The sequence below is a fragment of the Kogia breviceps genome, chromosome 1 (genome assembly GCF_026419965.1).
Source record: "Kogia breviceps isolate mKogBre1 chromosome 1, mKogBre1 haplotype 1, whole genome shotgun sequence".
NCBI lineage: Eukaryota > Metazoa > Chordata > Mammalia > Artiodactyla > Physeteridae > Kogia > Kogia breviceps.
This window is the reverse complement of record NC_081310.1, coordinates 160,264,348-160,288,042: the sequence shown is the minus strand read 5'-3', so window position 1 is coordinate 160,288,042 and position 23,695 is coordinate 160,264,348. Positions and strand designations below refer to the sequence as shown.

The window sequence follows — 23,695 nt, the reverse complement described above, 5'->3', positions numbered from 1 at the left end:
AGACCAGGGCTAGAACCCGTGTCCCCTGCATTAGCAGGCAGATTCTCAACCACTGCACCACCAGGGAAGCTCTACATGAACATTATAAAATAAGATAGGTAGCAGTCTCACTGGGAAGAGTTTGTGTAAAATTTATTTATGGAAATCCTCTTGGGGTGGGGGAGGGGGAAGACGTGGCATGTGAAATTTTTGACTACAAATTCAATTTCTTTGATGGCTATCAATTTTTTCAGGTTACCTATTTCTTGTACTCATTTTAGTACTTGACAGTTTATGCAAAATTCTCCATTTCAACTAAATTTCCGATTTTAATAAGCCATAAAGATATGCTTATTTTATTACTATTCATGCACATTTTTGTTTTAAAACAATTTAATTTATTAATTTATTTGTCTTATATTAACTTATTTAATAATTATTTTATTAATCAAATAATCTCTTCTGAATCTGTAGTTAAGTCCCCTTTTTCATACATAATATTTTTGTGCTCACCCTCGTTTTTTCTTGGCTTGATTTTCCAAGCAGTTATTACTTGTTGATTACTTCTATCATTAATTACTGCTTTTAAATCTTTCTTTCCTTCTATTTTCTTCAGACTTACTCTATTGTTATTTCTCTATTTTCTTAAGTTGAACATACAATGCAATTGTTTTCTATCTTTCTTATCTTCTAATTAGTGGACTTAATATTACAAATTTCCCTCTAAGTACCACTTTTGCTATATTCAAAGTTTTAGTATATAGCACTCTTATTTATGTTCACTTCTGAACAGCTAGTGGTTGCTATTATGATTTCATTTTTACCCATAAATTATTTTGAAGTAAATTATTTGTAGTATCCAAATGTATGGAGAATCTCAGAGATACCTTTTTATTATTACTTCACTTCTAATTTTATTGTATAGTGGCCAGAGAATGGGTCAGCATGATAGTGATTCTTTGATACTGGCTTTGTGTTCGAATATGTGGTCAATTTTCATAAGTATTCTATATGTGCTTAATTTGGTTATTCAAATAATGTATAGCCTACAAAGATTTATTGCTTAATTCATTAGTTTCCATAAGACATTTGTATATAATTGTGGTTGAACTATTTCTCCTTGTAATTTTGTCAATTTTTGCTGATTTGTGCACACAAGTTACAATTGTCATATCTTCTTGGTAAACTGTCCCTTAATAGTATTTGCCTTAAATTCAATTTTATGTGATATTAACATTGCCACACTACATTTTAAAAATTAATATTTGGCTTAAATATCATTTCTTATACCCTTTATTTTCTCTTTTCTGTGTCATTTCTTTAAGAGATATTTCTCTGGTAAACAACATATAGTTGACTATTCTTTTTTCTTCTAGAAGCATGCAGGTTATTTTTTCTTAGTGTTTATCCCCTTAAGTTATAACATTTATATCTAGGTTTATATTTTTCTAATATAGACTAGTTTAATCAGTAGCTCTAGCTTTCTTAAAACAAGAACCTAAACAAGCTCTCAGTAACTACTCTCTCTCTGCCATCACCTAACCACTACCCCTAATTCAGTTTACCCATCTGCAAAATGTGACAAAGAACACCTATCTATGATTTATTGTGAGGATTTAATCAGATAATATATATAAAGGGCTTGGCAAAAAGCCTGTCTTCATAAATGATAACTTGTGTCATTATCACTTACCAAATACTTTAACTTTATATTTAACATCCTTATTCTTGTAACTGTTACCTATCTTCTACTATAGTATTATCTATAATTTACACTTTTCAACAATTATTACTTAACAGCACTGAAATCCAGAATCCAGAAATGTTCTCCATTTGCTCCAATCTTCTATTCTTCTACCTTTTCTGCTGTCTCTAAACCTGCCAGTTAACTTCAACACTTAACCCCTGGACTCCACCCTGCCTCCCTGCTATAGACTGAACTGCATCCCCCAACCCTAGAAATCTTATATTGAAGCCCTAACCCCCAATATGGCTGTATTTGTAAACAGTCTTTAGGAAGTAATTAAGATTACATGAAGTCATAAGGGTGGGGCCCTAATCCAATAGGATTAGTGTCTTTATAAGAAGAGGAAGAGAGACAAGAGGACTCCACTACTTGCTTGCTCCCTGCCTCCTCTACTTCCCTTCCCCAACTTCCTTTCCCTCCCTCCTTCCCCCCTACCCCCATCCCCCCATATGAGCACACAGTGAGAAGCCAGCTGTCTGAAAGCCAGGAAGAGAGTTCTCACTAGAAACCAAATCTCACAGGAACCCTGACTGGGCTTTTCAGCCTCAAGAACTGTGAGAAATAAATGTCTATTGTTTGTCACCCAGTCTATGGTATTTTGTCATTGCAGCTTAAGTTGATACTCCCACACCCTTTTAGTCCATCAGCCCTTTACGGTTTCACTTTTTCAAATTTTTCCTATTTGTTATCTCTTCCTCCTCATAATTCTAATAATCCTTCAGGCTCTTGACCCTACTCCTCCCTCAACTTCTCTCTCCCTTCAGAGTTGAATTTTCTGAAAATAACAGTAACTATAATCCCTCATTTCTCACTTATCCATTAAAATCTACTACAACCTCGTTCTTATTCTCATCTTCCTACCAAAAATGATCTTAATAAATGCATTAATTACTTAAATACCAAACTGATGACCTTTTAAATAATTATCATCCTACCTGGAATACACTGCAATATTTTGTACCATTGTACCTTTGAGACAAAAAATATATGCAGTAAGTAGTACATATTTTTCAAGATTGTATCAGTTCTAGACATGTGACTGAATTACATATGGGACACACACCAGTGAAAAGCTCCATTGGCAAGTAGGAAACAGGTGTTTATAAACAGACTTGTCATCTATATATGTTTTTGGAAATTGAAGTATTGAGAGGAGACGTCAGGGAGAATGTACAGTAAGAGGGATTGCTGAAAACAGAACTCTGGGGAACACCAACTTTTAGAGCAGATGAAGAAAAGAGGTGATTACTGGATGAATCAACCTGAGTGGCACACAGAACACCAAAACAGTGCTGGAAATTTTCTTTAAAGAGGTGAATTAAGGGGACTTTCCTGGTGGCACAGTGGTTAAGAATCCGCCTGCCAATGCAGGGGACATGGGTTCAAGCCCTGGTCCAGGAAGATCCCACATGCCATGGAGCAACTAAGCCCATGAGCCACAATTACTGAGCCTGCGTGCTTAGAGCCTGTGCTCCACAACAAGAGAAGCCACTGCAGTGAGAAGCCTGCACACCACAGCGAAGAGTAGCCCCTGCTCACTGCAACTAGAGAAAGTCTGCACCAGGAACGCAGACCCAACACAGCCAAAAGTAAATAAATAAATTATATATATATATATATATATATAAGCTTATATACACCTTAATGAATACGTTATAAGGTCCCATGGGACAGAGCTTGTTTTCATCTAGTAGGTAATCAATAAATCATTGACAGATTGAATCTTTCCTATAATAATATGAAACAGGTATAATTAACAGTCCCCATACCTTCTGATTTTACTATGATTTACAGTATAATCTGAAGTTGTGCCATAGGGGTACTGCATCACCTCTGAATTAATTAGTGAAATCTGATTTATTTTAAAAGTTTTTAAATGCTTTTCAACTGTTATAAAGATTACGATTAAAGAATTTGCTCTTAAATTCTCAAAAAGCCTGAAATTCTGTTTTCTGAAAAACATTACTTACTTTAAAATAATTCTAAATATAATTCAGTTATAGACACATATATGGTAATTTTGCTGCTCTTAGCTTTTAAAAAAAATGTAAATACAAAATAAGACTCAATTAACAGGCACCCCCTAGTGGCAGTAAAATCAAGTTAAGAAAAAAAAATTTTATAAGACATGGTTTAAGATATAGCTCTCACCAAACCTTGAGAGTAATATTTTGTCAGTAAACAATTTAAAAGCGTGTTATTTTATATCTACATTTTACTAAATGATTAATAGTGTACAGTAACTAAAAGTTCATTCACACATTGAAATTTCATTAATTTTCTTGAGAACTACAGTAAGTGAAATAATGTATATAAATACCCTTCAACAAGTATACAATGACAAATTACAAGATATATTTTTTTAATCTCATTATAGAGAACAGCTTCCAAAAAAGAAGGCATCTTTGGAACAAAGTTTTATATATTTCTGTCAAGAAATTGGAAGCTATAGTAGATGGAGGGTCAGAAGGAGATTTCAGTATCAGAAGTATTCACTGATGACCTTGAACAATCCACAAAACTCTTCCAAACACCTCAATTTCCTAATTTATAAATAAGAGATATCAAAATCCACCTGTAATCTTATAGAGTTGTTATAAAAATCAAGTGACAGTTGAATGAAAAAGATTACTATTGGTATTTACTAGCATAAATAATTGTAATAATCATGCTTTGTAATTTGTGATTTCACATATAATGTACCTCTCCTGCTTAATGAATTTTTACAACCACTCTGGCAACTAAAATCAATGCTTCCCATTTTATATATGAAAAATCTAAGACTCTAACCAAGCTGGGAGTGTAATCCAGGATTTTTCTCTCTAGGTCTTGTTATCTTTCATATGACAAGATAGATTATAATCATATTACTTTTCTGATTTGGTCATAATAAATTTTGTTTAGGAGTGATACTATAATACCAATGTTGTCTATAATACCAGTGTTGTCTAGTCCATTGAGAGAATACTGATACTCTATAAAGAAAGAACCTAATATTTGCCATTGCATTGGAATTGGAATGGTGGAATCCAGCAACAGGACCTCATCATAGTTCTGCACTGCAATTAACAGGCAGTTTATTATGCAGTTACCCTCATTCTTCCAACATCCACTGACTTGTGTCAGAGAAATAAAAGAATAAAACCAATTAAATATCAAACCAACCACCTAAATAAAATATACCTTTAAAAAAAAATCCCAAATCTGAGGTGAAGAGAAGACAATTCAGGGAACAGGTCTAGGGTAGAAATATAAATTAGAGATATAAAATTGACAGTGCACACAGATGACACCTTAAAGCCATGACACTGAATTTAGTAATGTGGTCATCAGTGACATAGAAAGTCCACTAGCAGGTCCCTGCTTAGAGTGGGCTCAAAAGAAACGGGAGGAAAGGAATTAGAGACAACAAATATAGACAACTCTTTGGGGGAAGTTTTGTTATCAAAGGGACTAGAGAAATGGAGTGATTGCTGGAAGGGGAGGTGGGATCAAGAGAAAAACGGAAGAAATAATATCACATTTGAATGTTAATGGTAACCCTCTATTAGAGGGAAAAACTGATGACACAGGGAAGAATTAAAGTGAAGGAAGCCCTTGATTTAGGTCAGAGGGAATACAGAATGTAATCCAAAGCAAACATGGAGGTTTGGTGTTAGATAGGAGATTGGACATGCCATCTAGAGTAACAGGAGAAAAAGAAGAGTATGTGTATAAGATGCAGGTAAGTAAACAGAGACCAAGTTGGAAGCTTGTGGAAATTCTCTTGTGATTGCCTTCATTTAATCAGTGAAACAAAATAGGAAACGAAGTCATCAGCTGAGGGTGAGAATAGGGGAGAGGTGTTTTAAAGGTCTGAGTAAGGGCTTCCCTGGTGGCGCAGTGGTTGAGAGTCCACCTGCCGATGCAGGGGACACGGGTTTGTGCCTTGGTCTGGGAAGATCCCACATGCCAGGGAGCGGCTGGGCCCGTGAGCCATGGCCGCTGAGCCTGTGTGGCCACAGCCTGTGCTCCGCAACGGGAGAGGCCACAACAGTGAGAGGCCCCTGTACCGCGCCAAAAAAAAAAAACAAACAAAAAAGTCTGAGGAAAAGATAAGTGGTGTAAAATGGCCATTTAGGAGAGTGTAGATAAACTAGGTAAATATGCTATCACTGCCTAGCAACATCCGGGGGCTCTCTAAAGATTATGGCCCTGAATTTAAAGATACACCAATCAGCATGATTTTGTTTGTCTCTAGTCACATTTAGCTGTGAGGCACAGAATAGACAGAGTTGTATTTAGCCAAGGTAAGGATTTTTGTCAAGCAAGATCCATGAAGCAAGAATTGAGGCTACATGCAAGAAAGTGATTATAATGAATGACCATGGGATATTGCCCACTCTAAGGAAGAAAGAGAGGACACGAAAGAGGTAATGATCACGAAAAGATGGCAGAAACAATGGATTGGAAGCCTGAATAAGGCTGAAGGATTGTTAGGGTTAGGATACTAAAGGAAGTGGGCTAGAAAGATGAGAGATGATTAGCAGAAAATGGAAGCTTGAAATTAGTATTTAAGAATTGTTTTAATCAAATGACAAGACCACAGGAAGATATGGCTGATGTAGGACGGGAAAAAAGATCATTGTAGAAAATAAGTTCAAGGAACTAAGAGGCCAAGGTGTTAGAAGAATCTTTCCTATTTTTCTCTGCCAATTTCAGATCTCTTCTATTCATCTGCCAATTCTAAAATATAACACTAAAAATCAGAATTACCTTTTATTTTCTCCTTTTTAGATTATAAATTAGGTTGCAAATTACAATAAGATTTGTATGAATCCACCAATTATAACAAAATTTTGCAAAAACAAATCAATTTGATTCATTATGGAGTTTAGTGCAGGGAAATTTTATGTGTCCCATATTTGATAATATGATGTGCTTTATAACTCAAGACTAAATTACTTTTGGACTCTATTATATAGTTAAGATGTCAAAAATTATTTTTATTTGATAAAACACAAAATGAAAATCAGAAATTAAAAATAATTATTACCATTAGCTTTTAAAATTCTGTTTGGATTTTTTTTTAAATTGTCTCCCATGAAATCAGAGTTTAAGATATACATCACATACAAAAACAGAAAAATAATCTCTAGCTTTATAGAAAGATACATTAACACACCTAAAAGAAACACACCTTGACCTTTTAGTTAGATTTTAATAAAATGTGCCCCAATATAACTTTTTCATCAAATGTGCCCTTTATAACTTTTTCCAGCTTTCAAGCAGGAAAGCTATAATGCCCCTCCTCTCACTAGCCAGATAGACTGTGCTTTGTGTCTTTTATTTGGCTTTGATTTTTTTATGTCTTTCTTGTTGTTCCAACACAGGAAAAAGCATTACTGTAACTTGCTAAAAATCCGTAAAGCCAACTAGGGAAGACTACTTTAGTGCTATATAAAGTACTCATTCTCAAATAAACACTGTATTTCAGAAGCACTGTAGGCCCCTGCCTGCCTAGGGACTGAGGAAGTGGCAATCAAACTAAGGTCAGCCACATGGCAATGAAGAGCATTTCCATTAGCCCAGGAAGACATTTTGATAAATCCATTTAATCATGTTACTGGAAAGCAATAGATTATAACCAATGATGTCTCTTACCTACTTGTAATTATGTGGATTATATATTGGATGACAGTGATTACACTCTGTTAACTAACCTAAAAAATAATATCTTACATGACTAGATACAGAACCCATACCTATAATCTCATCTGGTATTTATATCAACATTACTATAAACACGAGGACTACAAGTACTGTTTGGCTGTTTGTAATAGTATGCAAATACAACTTCCCATTAATATATGATCTGAACATAGAAGATAAAGAGCAACCCAAGAAATCTTTAAATTCTCAGCCTAAAACAAACCTCTAACAAATTATCAGATACAATTAGATTTAACTTTGTTCAGTTCAGTGATTTCTACTTTGGTAAAGGGAAATTTAATTTTCTTTTTGCTACTATCCACCTGTGATGGTATGATCTATTAAGACATATACATTTGGTTTTCTTCCCCACTTAGAGGTCCTAAAATCTTTGGAATTTTTTAAGTGATAAGAGTGATAAAGGTGAAAAAAGAGAGGTCTCTTGTTATTCATAATGAGCCCCTTTCAACCACACCTGGGTTTGCTAAACAGATGATGTTTGGAAAACCCCTCTAGAGAAAAGCTGGTTGTCAGGGGAGCCAAGCTCATGATTAGAGGACTGGACCTTTTAGCCTGCACCCCTACCTCCAGGAAGGAGAGAGGAGCTGGACGTTGGGTTAATTACTAATAGCCAGTGACTCAATTAATCATACCTCTGTGGTGAGCCTCCATAAAAAATCCTAGCTGAAGAGCTTTGGAGAGCTTCCAAGTTGGTAAACAAGAATGCTTTCGTGTCCTAGGAAGGTGGCACACCCCAAACATTATAGGCACTCCTGTGCTCGAGACCCTTCCAGATCTTATCCTATGTATCTCTTCATCTGGCTGTTCATTTATATCCTTTAAAATATGCTTTATAATAAATTGGTAATAGCAAGTAGAGCATTTTTCTGAGTTCTGTGAGCCACTCTCACAAATTACTGAACTCAGAGGGAGTGGTGGGAACCTCCAATCTATAGCCAGTTGGTCAGAAGCACAAGTGACAACACAGACTTGCAACTGGGTCTGATATGGGGGCAGTCTTGTGGGACTGAGCCCTGAACCTGTGAGATCTAATGCTATCTCCAGGTAGGTAGTATCAGAATTTAGTTAAACTGTAGAATACCCAGCTGGGAATGAAGAACTGCCTCGTGGTGGTGGTGGTGGTGGGGACCCACACATCTGGTGGCCAGAGGTGTTCTGTGGGTAGGGTACTAAAGAAAAACAGGACGTTTTCCTTCTACTACATTAATAATAAAGGTATTTGGTAGGTGGTGGGGAAAAATTGGACAATATTCGAAGTTTAGGAACACCAAGTTGCATTAAATAAGAGAAAATGTACAAAAAATAGTGAAAATCTAAGAACTTAAACATAGTTCCAGAAGGATACTGTACTCATAAAAATATTACTCTATCACTACCTTAATCATTCACTTTAGATCAGGTTGCTTCATCAGGTAATAATGTAACATACAATTAAACATTAAAATCATCTCATCATTCTATAAATGTACTGAGTTTCACTGTGAATACTGAAAGAAGAATGAGATCCTCTATTCCAAATAGAGAGAAAATCTTAATAAAAATTTTATATCAGTATTTTTCAAGCTGTATTCTGCAAAGCCCAAGAATCTTCCTCAAAGCTTTGCTTCTTTAGCCATGGGAGACACTGGAGTTCCAGTTACTCAGTCTCTTCCCTCCAATTTCAGTTCTTCCCCTTCAAACAGAGAAATGCCATTTTTGACTCTTTTACATAATAGAGTTTTGCTAAAGCTTTTCTTTGTAAAAAGATTACATCACTAAAATCAAACAAATAAACTACCCAAACCAAACAGTTTGAAACTTCATATAGTTAATAGCTGTTGGTAAGTTAAAGCTTCAACAAGATTTTGATTCGATTTTGATATTTATATACAGTAAAGCAACTTAACAATAAAACTTTTTGTTTCAGATTCCCAGGAAAAGTAAACACCTTACCCAGCATGACTAGATGATGAAGGTGGTGGCAAATCTGGTGTAAGAACATAAAGACTGTTGTTTTTTGGCAAGTGTAGTGATTTTAAGACCGTCTGAAAAACAAAAAATAAAAACAAATAAAAAATAACTATTGATTGTGCATTTTTAATCTTTTCCTATAATTCTTAGAAAATTATCACTATTGTAGTTTGACTTTGCATGTTTTGACAATTTCCTAAATAGGATAATACAGAAGAACTATTGAATCCCCCAAAATCTGTCTCTCTCATAAATATCATAAGTTAGCATAAATATGAATATTAAAATAAAATACAAATTCTTTAGCTCATGAAACGATACAAATATATAAGAACACAGTTGAGAATCATTAATTTCTTCATTGAAGAAGCATATCCTTGTAACTAATATCCACTTCATTCAGGATCATTATAGCAAAAATTAGGGATGTAGGTGTTCAGAGATCATTAGACCTAGAAAGATCATAGAGAGTACCTCAACCTAGAGACTTTATAGATGAGGAGCTGCAGCCTAAGAGGTGAAACGACTGGGATGAGGTCTCTTGTAAGTGTTACCTAGGTCACTTAACTGTTAGGCCAGATAATTTTTTTTTTGTTAAAGCACTTTGTCTTTGTCTGGGGTGAATAAACTACTCTTGGGCTACCTCTGACCTACTATCTTGATAACCACACAAAATTTCACCAAATTTGTTTGCCAGAGAACTCCTATATACCTTTCAAACTCCCAACTTGATGGTAAATACCTGCTAATTCAAACTTTTTTGGACAGCAAGACACATTAAGAACACATTTTACATCTTTACATCATAACCCAGGACAAAAATATTTACTCAACAGATATTTACTGAGCCACCAATTCTGTGCCAGGAGTACTCTAAACACTGAAGATATAGCAGTGAACATGATAGTCTAAAACCCTTGATCTTCTGGAGCTTCCATTTTAGTAGGAATAAACAAAGTAACCTATATAGTTGACTACTAGAAAGCGATAGTTTTCTTGACTAAACATAAAGCAGAAAAGGGAGGGTGAAGAATATGAGTTAGGGGAATTACGTAATTTTACACTTGGTTATCAGGGTGGTTCTCATTTGGAGAATGTGACACTTGAGCAAAAAGTTGAAAGCGGTGAGGAAAGAAACCATGAACATATAGAGAAAAAGAATATGGCTGGCAAAGGCAATAGCCAGTGCAAAATGCTTACTGAACAACAAGGAGTCCAATACAGCTGAAGCCAAACGAGTTCTGGTAGGAAATAGGTCAGAGAGGTTAACAGTGGTGCTAGGAGATAGGTGAGAGGAAATGTGTTGAGACATTTAAGCTAATGTAAGGACTTTGACTTTTTCTCTGAATGAGATCAGAAGCTATTGGAGTGACATTCACATTTTAAAAGGATCTCTGTCAGCTGTGTAGAAAATGGATGGGAAAAGGTTGACAAAAGAGGGCAGAAGCACAGAGGACAGTAATAAAATATACTAAGATAAGGATGATAATGGCTTATGTCATTGTGGTGGTAATAGAAGTGATGCAAAATAGGTGAATTCTGGATATATTCTGAAGATCACACGAAAAGGATTTCCTGACAGACTGGATATGAGTCAATAATGATCCAAAAGTTTTTAGACAACAAATGGAAGGATAAAGTTGCCGTAGAATGAAATGGGAAGACTGCAAATGAAGACCTCCACTTTGGTCATGTAAGTTTGAAATGTGTATTAAACATTCAAGTGGAGAAGACAAGAAAGCGGTCAGATATATCCATCTGGAATTCAGGGAACAGGTCTAGGGTAGAAATATAAATTAGAGATATAAAATTGACAGTGCACACAGATGACACCTTAAAGCCATGACACTGAATTTAGTAATGTGGTCATCAGTGACATAGAAAGTCCACTAGCAGGTCCCTGCTTAGAGTGGGCTCAAGAGAAACGGGAGGAAAGGAATTAGAGACAACAAATATAGACAACTCTTTGGGGGAAGTTTTGTTATCAAAGGGACTAGAGAAATGGAGTGATTGCTGGAAGGGGAGGTGGGATCAAGAGAAAAATGGAAGAAATAACATCACGTTTGAATGTTAATGGTAACACTCTACTAGAGGGAAAAACTGATGATGCAGGGAAGAATTAAAGTGAAGGAAGTCCTTGATTTAGGCCAGAGGGAATACAGAATGTAATCCGAAGCAAACATGGAGGTTTGGTGTTAGATAGGAGATTGGACATGCCATCTAGAGTAACAGGAGAAAAAGAAGAGTATGTGTATAAGATGCAGGTAAGTAAACAGAGACCAAGTTGGAAGCTTGTGGAAATTCTCTTGTGATTGCCTTCATTTAATCAGTGAAACAAAATAGGAAATGAAGTCATCAGCTAAGGGTGAGAATAGGGGAGAGGTGTTTTAAAGGTCTGAGAAAAGATAAGTGTAAAATGACCATTTAGGGGAGTTTGGATAAACCAGGTAAATACGCTATCACTGCCTAGCAACATCAGGGGCCTCTCTAAAGATTATGGTTGTGAATTTAAAGATACACCAATCAGCATGATTTTGTTTGTCTCTAGTCACATTTAGCTGTGAGGCACAGAATAGACAGAGTTGTATTTAGCCAAGGTAAGGATTTTTGTCAAGCAAGACCCATGAAGCAAGAATTGAGGCTACATGCAAGAAAGTGATTATAATGAATGACCATGGGATATTGCCCACTCTAAGGAAGAAAGAGAGGACACGAAAGAGGTAATGATCACGAAAAGATGGCAGAAACAATGGATTGGAAGCCTGAATAAGGCTGAAGGATTGTTAGGGTTAGGATACTAAAGGAAGTGGGCTAGAAAGATGAGAGATGATTAGCAGAAAATGGAAGCTTGAAATTAGTATTTAAGAATTGTTTTAATTAAATGACAAGACCACAGGAAGATATGGCTGATGTAGGATGGGAAAAAAGATCACTGTAGAAAATAAGTTCAAGGAACTGAGAGTCCAAGATGGTAGAAGAATCATTTACAAGGCTATATTACTAAGAATTAACACAGAGAGCAATTATAAACCAGGAACTAAAAATCATCAGAAAATGAGGAAAGATGACTTCAATAAGTAGGTGATACAATTATTTTTACATGAAAGTCAAAGTTGAAGGTTTTTTAGAGAGGAAGGACTGGAAATGGAAATGAGGAACAATGAGAACAGACGTTTTACCAGTTAGTCCAGTGGTATGACGGCTACTGGAGAAAAGCAATTAACACTGAGAAGCCTACAGAATAACAACGTGATCAGAAAGGCAGATTTCAGTCAGAGGTAGATGGTGAAGAGAATGTGAAGGGAAGAGGTTGACAATAAGAGGAATTTGGTTAATGATGAATAGTTCCACAGGGCCTAGCAAAAAGGTTTCAAGCACTGTAAAGGAAAAAGAATAGAAACAGATATGGGCTGTGCAGAGACTATGGAGGTTTGAGTGAGGGGTGAAGTGGGAATCTGAGACTCCTTGCAGTGACTTGCATAAACAGGAGGAAAAGGAATAATGAAATTGGTTCTGGTTGAATCCAAGTAAATAATAATGTCAGGGCTGAAAGTGTTGGAAAGAAAGGTGGAGTAGATATCTAGGAACCCCTTTTAACCCTGCAGATGGAAGTAGGGACACCTGGGAAGGGCTGATCTTACCCAAGCATAGAACATAATGAACTTATTCTTGACCCTTCCATGAGAAGGCCCATCTTACTAAGGGCACAGTCTTCCTTCACAGGCTTTGGGACTTACTCTTGACTCATATTAGTTATTTCTTAAATAAAAAGAAATACTTACTCATTATTTGCAATACACTCTGACATCTTTTATCCTTTTTCTTTTAATACTGGCTATAACCCACTCAGTTAACTTCAAAACTCACTAATAGTTTGTGACCCATGGTTTGAAAATAAGACACTGTAGTAGGTAATTAATCATAACTTCACAATCATCCAGGAAGCCCTGAAGTTCTGAATCTTTTTGTCAAATATATGAAAGTCCTTTTGAAATTGATCTATGTTACCTTTTGAGAGTTAACGTGCAAACAAAAAAATAAACCACATGCGTATACACACAGGAAAGTTATTTTTACCATTTTTCACCTTCCATTATTTTACTTTGAGAATTATTGATAACTGCTTGGTCTTACCATTTGACCATTACTGTCAGTTTGCCATGCCATCATCCAAAGATTTTCCACTAAACCTTTCTTCTCAAACCACATATGATATGATGAAATAAATGGATGCTTTCTTTAAGTCATTCAGTCATTCCACAAACATTTATTTGATGCCTGTTAATCCAGGCACTGGATATCTAATGGTGAAAGAAACAGACATGGTCCCTCTACTTGTGGTGTTGTGATGGGAAACGCTGGGATGGGAGCCATTTTATACAGAGGTCTGTTACAGAAAGTAACATTTTAAGCTGAGACTTGAAAGATGAAAAAGAGCCACCCATGTGAAGAATTGGGGGTAAAGTATTCCAGACAGTTAAATAGCATCTGTCAGGTAAAGTTATAGAGAACTTGAGCCTATTAGAAGAATTAAAAGGAGGTTTCTATGGCTGCAGCTTGGAAAGAGAGGGTATGAAAGGTTGAAGATGAGGCTGTAGACGTGAATAGAGGGTAAATAATACAATACCTTTTAAACCATAGTGAGTAGCTTGAATTTTATTCAAAATGCAATAAAAAGTTATATTTTACCAGGAAAGTGATATAATTTGATTTATATTTTTAAAAGCTCATTCTGGCTCCTGTGTTGAGAATGCATTGGGAGAACCCAAGAAAAAAAGCTGGAGAAACAATAATGAAGCTATTACATTGTTCCACGCAAGATATGCTAATAGCCTGGATTTAGGCAGGCCAATAAAAATACTGAAAAGTGGCCATGGTTGAGATATATTTTGGAGATAGACACTATAGGACTTACCAAAGGATTAGGTGCTTTTGAAATTTTTAAAAAATTTATTTTATTGGGGAATTCCCTGGCAGTCCAGTGGTTAGGACTCAGTTCTTTCACTGCCATGGCCCGGGTTCAATCCCTGGTCAGGGAACTAAGATCCTGCAAGCTGCACAGCATAGCCAATAAATAAATAAATTATTTTATTGAAGTATAATTGATTTACAATATTGTGTTAGTTTCTGAGGATTAGGTGTTTTTCAAATGGTAAATGATTAATGCCCACATTTTTGGATTTAGCAGTGGTGATACAGTTCTGCCATTTATAGTGGAAGAAGAGGAGAAATGGCGTGGGAAGGAAAATCAAGAGTTCCATTTTAAACATGTTAAGTTAAAGATGCCAATAAGGTATGCAAGCATAAAAGTGAACTACCAATTTGGATATGTGAATTCATAGAAGTATAACCTGGAAATATAAATTTGGAAGCAATCAGAAAATTAATGGCGTGGAAATAGCAGAAATCACCTAGGGAGAAGAGTACATAGAAATAAGTAACTGAAAATATTATTGATAACAAAGACTAAGTTCAAATACAGTCAGCCCTCCATATCCATGGGTTCCACACACAAGGAAGGAAAATACTTGAAAAAAGAAAAATTCCAAAAGTTCCAAAAAGCAAAACTTGAATTTGATGCACATCAGCAACTATTTACACAGCACTTACATTGTATTAGGTATTATAAGTAAATTAGAGATGACTTAAAGTATACAGAGGATGTGTAGGTTATATGCAAATAAAATGCCATTTTATATAAGAGACTTGAGCATCCATGGATTTTGGTATGGGGTGTGGTCCTGGAACCAATCTCCTATGGCTACTAAGAGACAGCTGTATTAGAACACAAAGGTTTAAGAACATTTTCAACATGATTGCCTTTCTCTTCACAAACTACTGAAAATGCCATGTAAGACTAATTCACATCCACAGGTCTCTCAATAAATGAATGAATAAATGATACAGCTATGTAAACTAATACATTTTGGTGTTTTACTTTTGTCAAAGTTGTTGATTTACTCAGTCAAGACTTATTTTTATTTTTTAATCCACGTTTCAATCAGAGCAGCCATAAAGCAGCAGGGATCAGTCAACTATGGCCTGTGTGACAAATTCAGCCTACTGCCTGCTTTTGGATGGCCTGTGAGTTGAGCATGGTTTTTACATTTTTAAATGTTTGAAAACAAATCAAAAGAAGAGTATTTCATGATATGTGAAATTATATACAAATTTCTGTGTCCACAAATATTGATTTATTGTAACAGTCATGCTCACTCTTACACATATGGTCTGTAGTTATTTTCAAGCTATGACAGCAGAATTGAGTAGTTGCAACAGAGACTGCATGGCCCCAAAAGCCTAAAACATTAACTACCTGGCTCTGTACAGAAAAAGTATGCTGACCCCTAATATAGCACATCACTAATTTGTACCTAATTTATAAATATCTTGCCAACCTGAAATTTCTATAAATAACTTACTGAAATACTCAGAACATCTCCATATATCAAATGAACTCACATGTAAGTATTTATAAGCACAATGTCTATCAGAAGCAATTGACATAGAATTGAACCAAAAGATGAAGATTCTAAGTTTCTGCCTGGTACTGAAGTACCAACTCAGTAAATACTGTGAAAAGATTTGATAATTATTTCTACCTCAAACACCTAAAACTCTGGAGTTAACTCATTTCTTTCCATCACTCCCTACTCTCTCTGTCAGAAAAAGAGTAAGTGTGTGAAATACTTTATGCCTAAGGCTGCTACTGGGTCCTTAAGAATAGCAACTACTACCTTAAAATTGTAACACTTTGTACAAATTCTTAAAATATAACTCATTCCATGAACCTGACCCTATCCAAGTAAACAAAGAAATATTCTTACCATTTAAATTTTCCAAGTTAAAAAGATTTCCTATTATCTTCTTTGTTCCATAAACACTACTGGACATAAATATATATACTGTGTATGACTTCTTTCAGGTCAATAAGTAATTATTCAATAAATTATTATTCGAGGCTTTCCCGCTTAAGGCGGGAAATAAGCTGCCGACTGGAGTGGTGAGCAGCCTTGCTGAGCATCAGAAGAGTGACCTAGTAGAGCCAATCTGCAAAGACTGGAAAGGAAGGACCAGATACAGCAACTTTTTCATGGCTATAAAAGGGAGAGCTTGACATGCTCACACCACTGGACATCTAGAAACTTTCCTGAGCCGTGTGGCTGACAGGGTCTTGGTGCTCCGGCCAGGTGTCAGGCCTGAACCTCTGAGGTGGGAGAGCCGGGTTCAGGACATTGGATCACTAGAGACCTCCTGACCCACGTAATATCAATAGGTGAGACCTCTCCCAGAGAACTCCATCTCAACGCTAAGACCTGACTCCATTCAATGACCACAAAGCTCCAGCGCTGGACACCTCATGCCAAACAACTAGCAAGACAGAAACATAACCCCACCCATTAGCAGAGAGCCTGCCTAAAAATAGTAATAAGTTCAGACACCCCAAAACATACCACCAGACGTGGTCCTGCCAAACATAAGGACAAGACCCACCTCATCCACCAAACACAGGAACCAGTCCCCTTACCAGGAAGCCTACACAAGCCACTGAACCAACTTACCCACTGGCAATAGACACCAAAAACAATGGGAAGTACGAACCTGTAGCCTGCAAAAAGGAGACCCCAAACACAGTCAGTTACGCAAAATTAGAAGACAGAGAAATACGCAGTAGATGAAGGAGCAAGGTAAAAACCCACCAGACCAAACAAATGAAGAGAAAATACGCACTCTACCTGAAATAGAAGTCAGAGTAATGATAGTAAAGATATCCTAAATCTTGGAAAGAGAATGGAGAAAATACAAGAAACGTTTAACATGGACCTAGAAGAACTAAAGAACAAACAAACAATGAGGAACAACACAATAAATGAAATTAAAAATTCTCTAGAAGGAATCAATAGCAGAATAACTGAGGCAGAAGAAAAGATAAGTGACCTGGAAGATAAAATAGTGGAAAAAACTATGACAGAGCAGAATAAAGAAAAAAGAATGAAAAGAATTAAGGACGGTCTCAGAAATGTCTTGGAAAATATTAAATGCACCAAGATTCAAATTTTAGGGGTCCCATAAAAAAAAGAAGACAAAAAGAAAGGGGCTGAGAAAACATTTGAAGAGATTATAGTTGAAAACTTCCCTAATATGGGAAAGGAAATAGTCAATCAAGTGCAGGAAGCACAGAGACTCCCATACAGGATAAATCTGAAGGAGAAACACTCCAAGACATATATTAATAAAACTATCAAAAATTAAATACAAAGAAAACATATTAAAAGCAGCAAGGGAAAAGCAACAAATAACATACAAGGCAATCCCCATAAGGTTAACAGCTGATCTTTCAGCAGAAACTTGTGCAAGCCAGAAGGGAGTGGCAGGACATATTTTAAAGTGATAAAAGGGAAAAACCTGCAACCAAGATTGCTCCACCCAGAAAGGATCTCATTCAGATTTGACGGAGAAATTAAAACCTTTACAGACAAACAACAGCTAAGAGAATTCAACATCACCAAACCAGCTTTACAACAAATGCTAAAGGAACGTCTCTAGGCAGGAAACACAAGAAAAGGGAAAGACATATAAAAACAAACCCAAAACAATTAAGAAAGTGGTGACAGGAACATGCATACTGATAATTACCTTAAATGTAAATGGACTAAATGGTCCAAGCAAAAAACAAAGACTGGCTGAATGGATCCAAAACAAGACCATATATGTGCTGTCTACAAGAGACCCACTTCAGACCTAGGGACACATACTGACTGAAAGTGAGGGGATAGAAAAAGATATTCCATGCAAATGGAAATCAAAAGAAAGCTGGAGTAGCAATCCTAATACCAGATAAAATAGACTTTAAAGACTCTTACAAGAGACAAAGAAGAACACTACATAATGATCAAAGGCTCAATCCAAGAAAAAGATATAACAATTGTAAATACTTATGCACCCAACACAGGAGCACCTCAATGCATAAGGCAAATGCTAACAGCCATAAAAGGGGAAATCAACAGTAACACAATCATAATAGGGGACTTTAACAACCCACTTTCACCAATGAACAGATCATCCAAAATGAAAATAAAAAAGGAAACACAAGCTTTAAACAAGATGGATTTAATTGATATTTATAGGACATTCCATCCAAAAACAACAGAATACACTTTCTTCTCAAGTGCTCATGGAACATTTTCCAGGATAGATCATATCTTGGGTCAGAAATGAAGCTTTGGTAAATTTAAGAAAATTGAAATCATGTCAAGTATCTCTTCCAACCACAACGCTATGAGACTAGATATCAATTACAGGAAAAAAACTGTAATATATAAACACATGGAGGCTAAACAATACGCTACTAAATAACCAAGAGATCACTGAAAAAATCAAAGAGGAAATAAAACAATACCTAGAAACAAATGACAATGAAAAGATGATGACCCAAAACCTATAGGATGCAGCAAAAGCAGTTCTAAGAAGGAAGTCTATAGCAATTCAATCCTAACTCAAAAACAAGAAAAAATCTCAAAATGAACAACCTAACCTTACACCTAAAGCAATTAGACAAAGAAGAATCAAAAGATCCCTAAAGTTAGCAAAAGGAAAGAAATCATAAAGATTAGATCAGAACTAAATGAAAAAGAAATGAAGGAAACTAAAGCAAAGATCAATAAAACTAAAATCTGGTTGTTTGAGAAGATAAAATTGATGAACCATTAGGCAGACTCATCAAGAAAAAAAGGGAAAAAGACTCAAATCAATAGAATTAGAATGAAAAAGGAGAAGAAACAACTGACACTGCAAAAATACAAAGGATCGTGAGAGATTACTACAAGCAACTCTATGCCAATAAAATGGACAACCTGGAAAAAATGGACAAATTCTTAGAAAAACACAACCTTCTAAGACTGAACCAGGAAAAAAGAGAAAATATAAACAGACCAATCACAAGCACTGAAATTGAAACTGTGACTAAAAACCTTCCAACAAACAAAAGCCCAGGACCAGATGGTTTCACAGGTGAATTCTATCAAACATTTAGAGAAGAGCTAACACCTATCTTTCTCAAACTCTTCCAAAATACAGCAGAGGGAGGAACACTCCCAAACTCATTCTATGAGGCCCCCACCACCCTGATACCAAAACCAAAGATGTCACAAGAAAACTACAGACCAATATCACTGATGAACATAGATGCAAAAATCCTCAACAAAATACTAGTAAACAGAATCGAACAGCTTACTAAAAGGATCATACATCATGATCAAGTGGGCTTTATCCCAGGGATATAAGTATTCTTCAATATACGTAAAGCAGTGTGACACACCATATTATCAAGTTGAAGGATAAAAACAATATGATCATCTCAATAGAGGCATAAAAAGCTTTTGACAAAATTCTACACCCAGTTATGGTAAAAAACCTCCAGAAAGCAGGCATAGAGGGAACTTAGCTCAACATAATAAAGGCCATATATGACAAACCCACAGCTAACATTGTCCTCAATGGTGAAAAACTGAAACCATTTCCACTAAGATCAGAAACAAGACAAGGTTGCCCACTCTTACCACTATTATTCAACATAGTTTTGGAAGTTTAAGCCACAGCAATTAGAGAAGAAAAAAAAATAAAAGGAATCCAACTCGGAAAAGAAGAAGTAAAACAGTCACTGTTTGCAGATGACATGATACTATACATAAAGAATCCTAATGATGCTACCAGAAACTACTATAGCTAATCAATGAATTTGGTAAAGCAGCAGGATACAAAATTAATGCACAAAAATCCCTTGCATTGCTATACACTAATGACGAAAATTCTGAAAGAGAAATTAAGGAAACACTCCCATTTACCATTGCAACAAAAAGAATAAAATATCTAGGAATAAACCTACCTAAGGGGACAAAATACATGTACTCAGAAGACTATAAGACACTGATGAAAGAAATTAAAGGTGATACAAGCAGATGGAGAGATATACCATGTTCTTGGATTGGAAGAATCAACATTGTGAAAATGACTCTACTACCCAAAGCAATCTACAGATTCAATGCAATCCCTATCAAGCTACCAATGGCATTTTTCACAGAACCAAAACAAAAAAGTTCACAATTTGTATGGAAACACAAAAGACCCCTAATAGCCAAAGCAATCTTGAGAAAGAAAAATGGAGCTGGAGGAATCAGGCTCCTTTCCTTCAGACCAACTACAAAGCTACAATCATCAAGACAGTATGTTACTGGCACAAAAACAGAAATATAGATCAATGGAACAGGATAGAAAGCCCAGAGATAGACCCACGTACATATCGTCACTTTATATTTGATAAAGGAAGCAAGAATATACAATGGAGAAAAGACAGCCTCTTCAATAAGTGGTGCTGGGAAAACTGGACAGTTACATGTAAAAGAATGAAATTAGAACACTCCCTAATACCGTATACAAAAATAAACTCAAAATGGGTTAAAGACATAAATGTAAGGCCAGACATTATCAAACTCTTAGAGGAAAATATAGGCAGAACACTCTATGACATAAATCACAGCAAGATCCTTTTTGACCCACCTCCTAGAGAAATGGAAATAAAAACAAAAATAAATAAATGGGACCTAATGAAACTTAAAAGCTTTTGCACAGCAAAGGAAACCATAAACAAGGCGAAAAGACAACCCTCAGAATGGGAGAAAATAGTTGCAAATGAAGCAACTGACAAAGGATTAATCTCCAAAATTTACCAGCAGCTCAAGCAGCTCAGTATCATAAAATCAAACAACCCGATCCAAAAATGGGCAGAAGACTTAAATAGGCATTTTTCCAAAGAAGATATACAGATTGCCAACAAACCCATGAAAGGATGCTCAACACCACTAATCGTTAAGAGAAATGCAAATCAAAACTACAATGAGGTATCACCTCACACCAGTCAGAATGGTCATCATCAAAAAAATCTACAAACAATAAATGCTGGAGAGGGTGTGGAGAAAAGGGAACACTCTTGCACTGCTGGTGGGAATGTAAATTGATACAGCCACTATGGAGAACAGTATGGAGGTTCCTTAAAAAACTAAAAATAGAACTACCATATGACCCAGCAATCCCACTACTGGGCATATACCCTGAGAAAAACATAATTCAAATATGTGGCACATATATACAATGGAATATTACTCAGCCATAAAAAGAAATGAAATTGAGTTAGGTAGATGGACCTAGAGTCTGTCATACAGAGTGACGTAAGTAAGTCAGAAAGAGAAAAACAAATACTGTATGCTAACACATATATACAGAATCTTAAAAAAAAGGTTCTGAAGAACTTAGGGGCAGGATGGGAATAATGACGCAGACATAGAGAATGGATTTGAGGACACAGGGTGGGAGAAGGGTAAGCTGGGACTAAGTGAGAGAGTGGCGTAGACACTTATACACTACCAAATGTAACATAGATAGCTAGTGCGAAGCAGCTGCATAGCACAGGGAGATCAGCTCCGTGCTTTGTGAACACCTGAAGGGGTGGGATAGGGAAGGTGTGAGGGAGACTCCAGAGAGCAGAGATACGGGGATATATGTATACGTATAGCTGACTCACTTTGTTACACAGCAGATACTAACACACCATTGTAAAGCAATTATACTCTAATAAAGATATTAAGAAAAAAATTATTATTCCAAGGCCCTTACTGACATCATATGAGGTTTGAGAAAAATGTAAAAGCTCTCAAAAAAGAATGTCAAATTAACTCCTATAAAATAGTTAGAAGTAGGAAAAACATGCCACTTACATATCTAACTCACTTAAAACTGTTTTTGGTTTACTATGAAAATGTTTTAGCTTGAAAAACACTGTTTGCTGATTCCTTAAACTCAGCTACTATTACCAAACCTACATCCGTCACATGTAACAACATTAATAAAAAACAATTTTATACATCATTTAGTCAATAGCATAACTTAATTTTCTTTTATTTTTAGGCAGTTACTAAACTCACACTGTCTTCCACATCTCCAGTCTTCCAGCCTTTTAACAGCATTTTAGACACAGGTATCTGAAGTTCATTTTCTAGAATCTGTTTAATTTCTCCTGTACGAAAAAGAGGAGACCAGATATTACTAACAAAATAATGCAATAAATATTTGTTCATATCCAGAGCTAGCATTAATATTAGGCATATGGTCCGCAGTCAATGACATTTGTCTGATGAATGCTTATGAAAAATTTCAGTAGTCCAAACTTCAAATCTTGATCATACAACAAGTTGTCCCTTTGAAGAACTAAGGCTCCACCATTATGATAAAATACTCCACAATTACTTAAGTACCTTTTTAAAAAGAAACAGGTATCAGTGATTGGGGGTTTGAAAAGAAATAATCTATTTTAAACCAACTGATAATATCTACATGTGCTCAGCATATGGTAGGAGTAGTCGGTAAAGTACAAAACTTGAGGCCTTATAGTATAGGGAAAGCAAATTGTGGAATGAAGACTTGGGCTGAAGTCTTATCTTGAAGAAATCAAATAACTTGCCTTTTTTTTTCATCTATAAAATGGGGAATAATATTGCTTATCTTATCTACCTCTAAGATAAGATTTTTTGCATCTATAAAATGGGGAATAATATTGCCTATCTTATCTATCTCTAGGGTTCAAGGGTGAAAGGAGATAACATCCATGAATGTAGCTGGAAAAAAATAATAAAGTCAATGTATATAATCTAGAAGACAATTTAAGCTGTGTTAAAGAGAAAAGCAGCAGAATTTCAGAAAAAAAAAAGTGTGTTGGATCAAATAGTTAGAGAAAGTTTTGTGAGACATATGAGACAAACCCAGTTTGAAATACAGCTGCATTTAAACCAAGGTTGAAGTATAGCCGGGTTGTGAAGAAGAGCCAAATCAAAGACCAGGATATTCTATTGAGTGAAGACAAAGACCAAAAGGTAAAAAGGAAAAAATGAAAATGATGCTAATGAAAAACAGTGAGGAATCACAATTTTCCCAGTACTCCACAAATTACTTTTCAGGAATCTAGTCTACTTATAAATTAACCAGCTAATTTCTGGTACTACAGTATAATAAACAGATCATTAAATCAGAATGTACAAATATTTCATATAGATGCTTTTATTAGGTTGGTTAGTCTATAATTATATATTAATACATAATTCAATTTCATTTATAGTAAGTGATTGAACACTGCAGAAAATGATTATACTATATATTAAAAGAAAAGTAATTCCATGCTGGTAAAGGAAAAGATGGCGGGTGAAGCTTACACTACATAACTTCTATGGAAGCACAGCTGCCTAAGCAAGCAATGCTACA

The 23,695-nt window shown here is 35.7% G+C and overlaps 1 protein-coding gene across 1 annotated transcript in view; it reads right to left on the bottom strand.

Moving 5' to 3' along the window:
- Positions 1-23,695, bottom strand: part of FAF1 (Fas associated factor 1) — a 537,070-nt gene that overhangs the window by 273,027 nt on the left and 240,348 nt on the right. Inside the window, exons 5-6 of the mRNA XM_059064103.2 lie at positions 22,366-22,457; positions 9,371-9,462 (exon numbers count right to left, since the gene is read on the bottom strand). Coding sequence (XP_058920086.1) covers positions 9,371-9,462; positions 22,366-22,457 — 184 coding nt within the window. The remainder of the gene's footprint in view (positions 1-9,370; positions 9,463-22,365; positions 22,458-23,695) is intronic.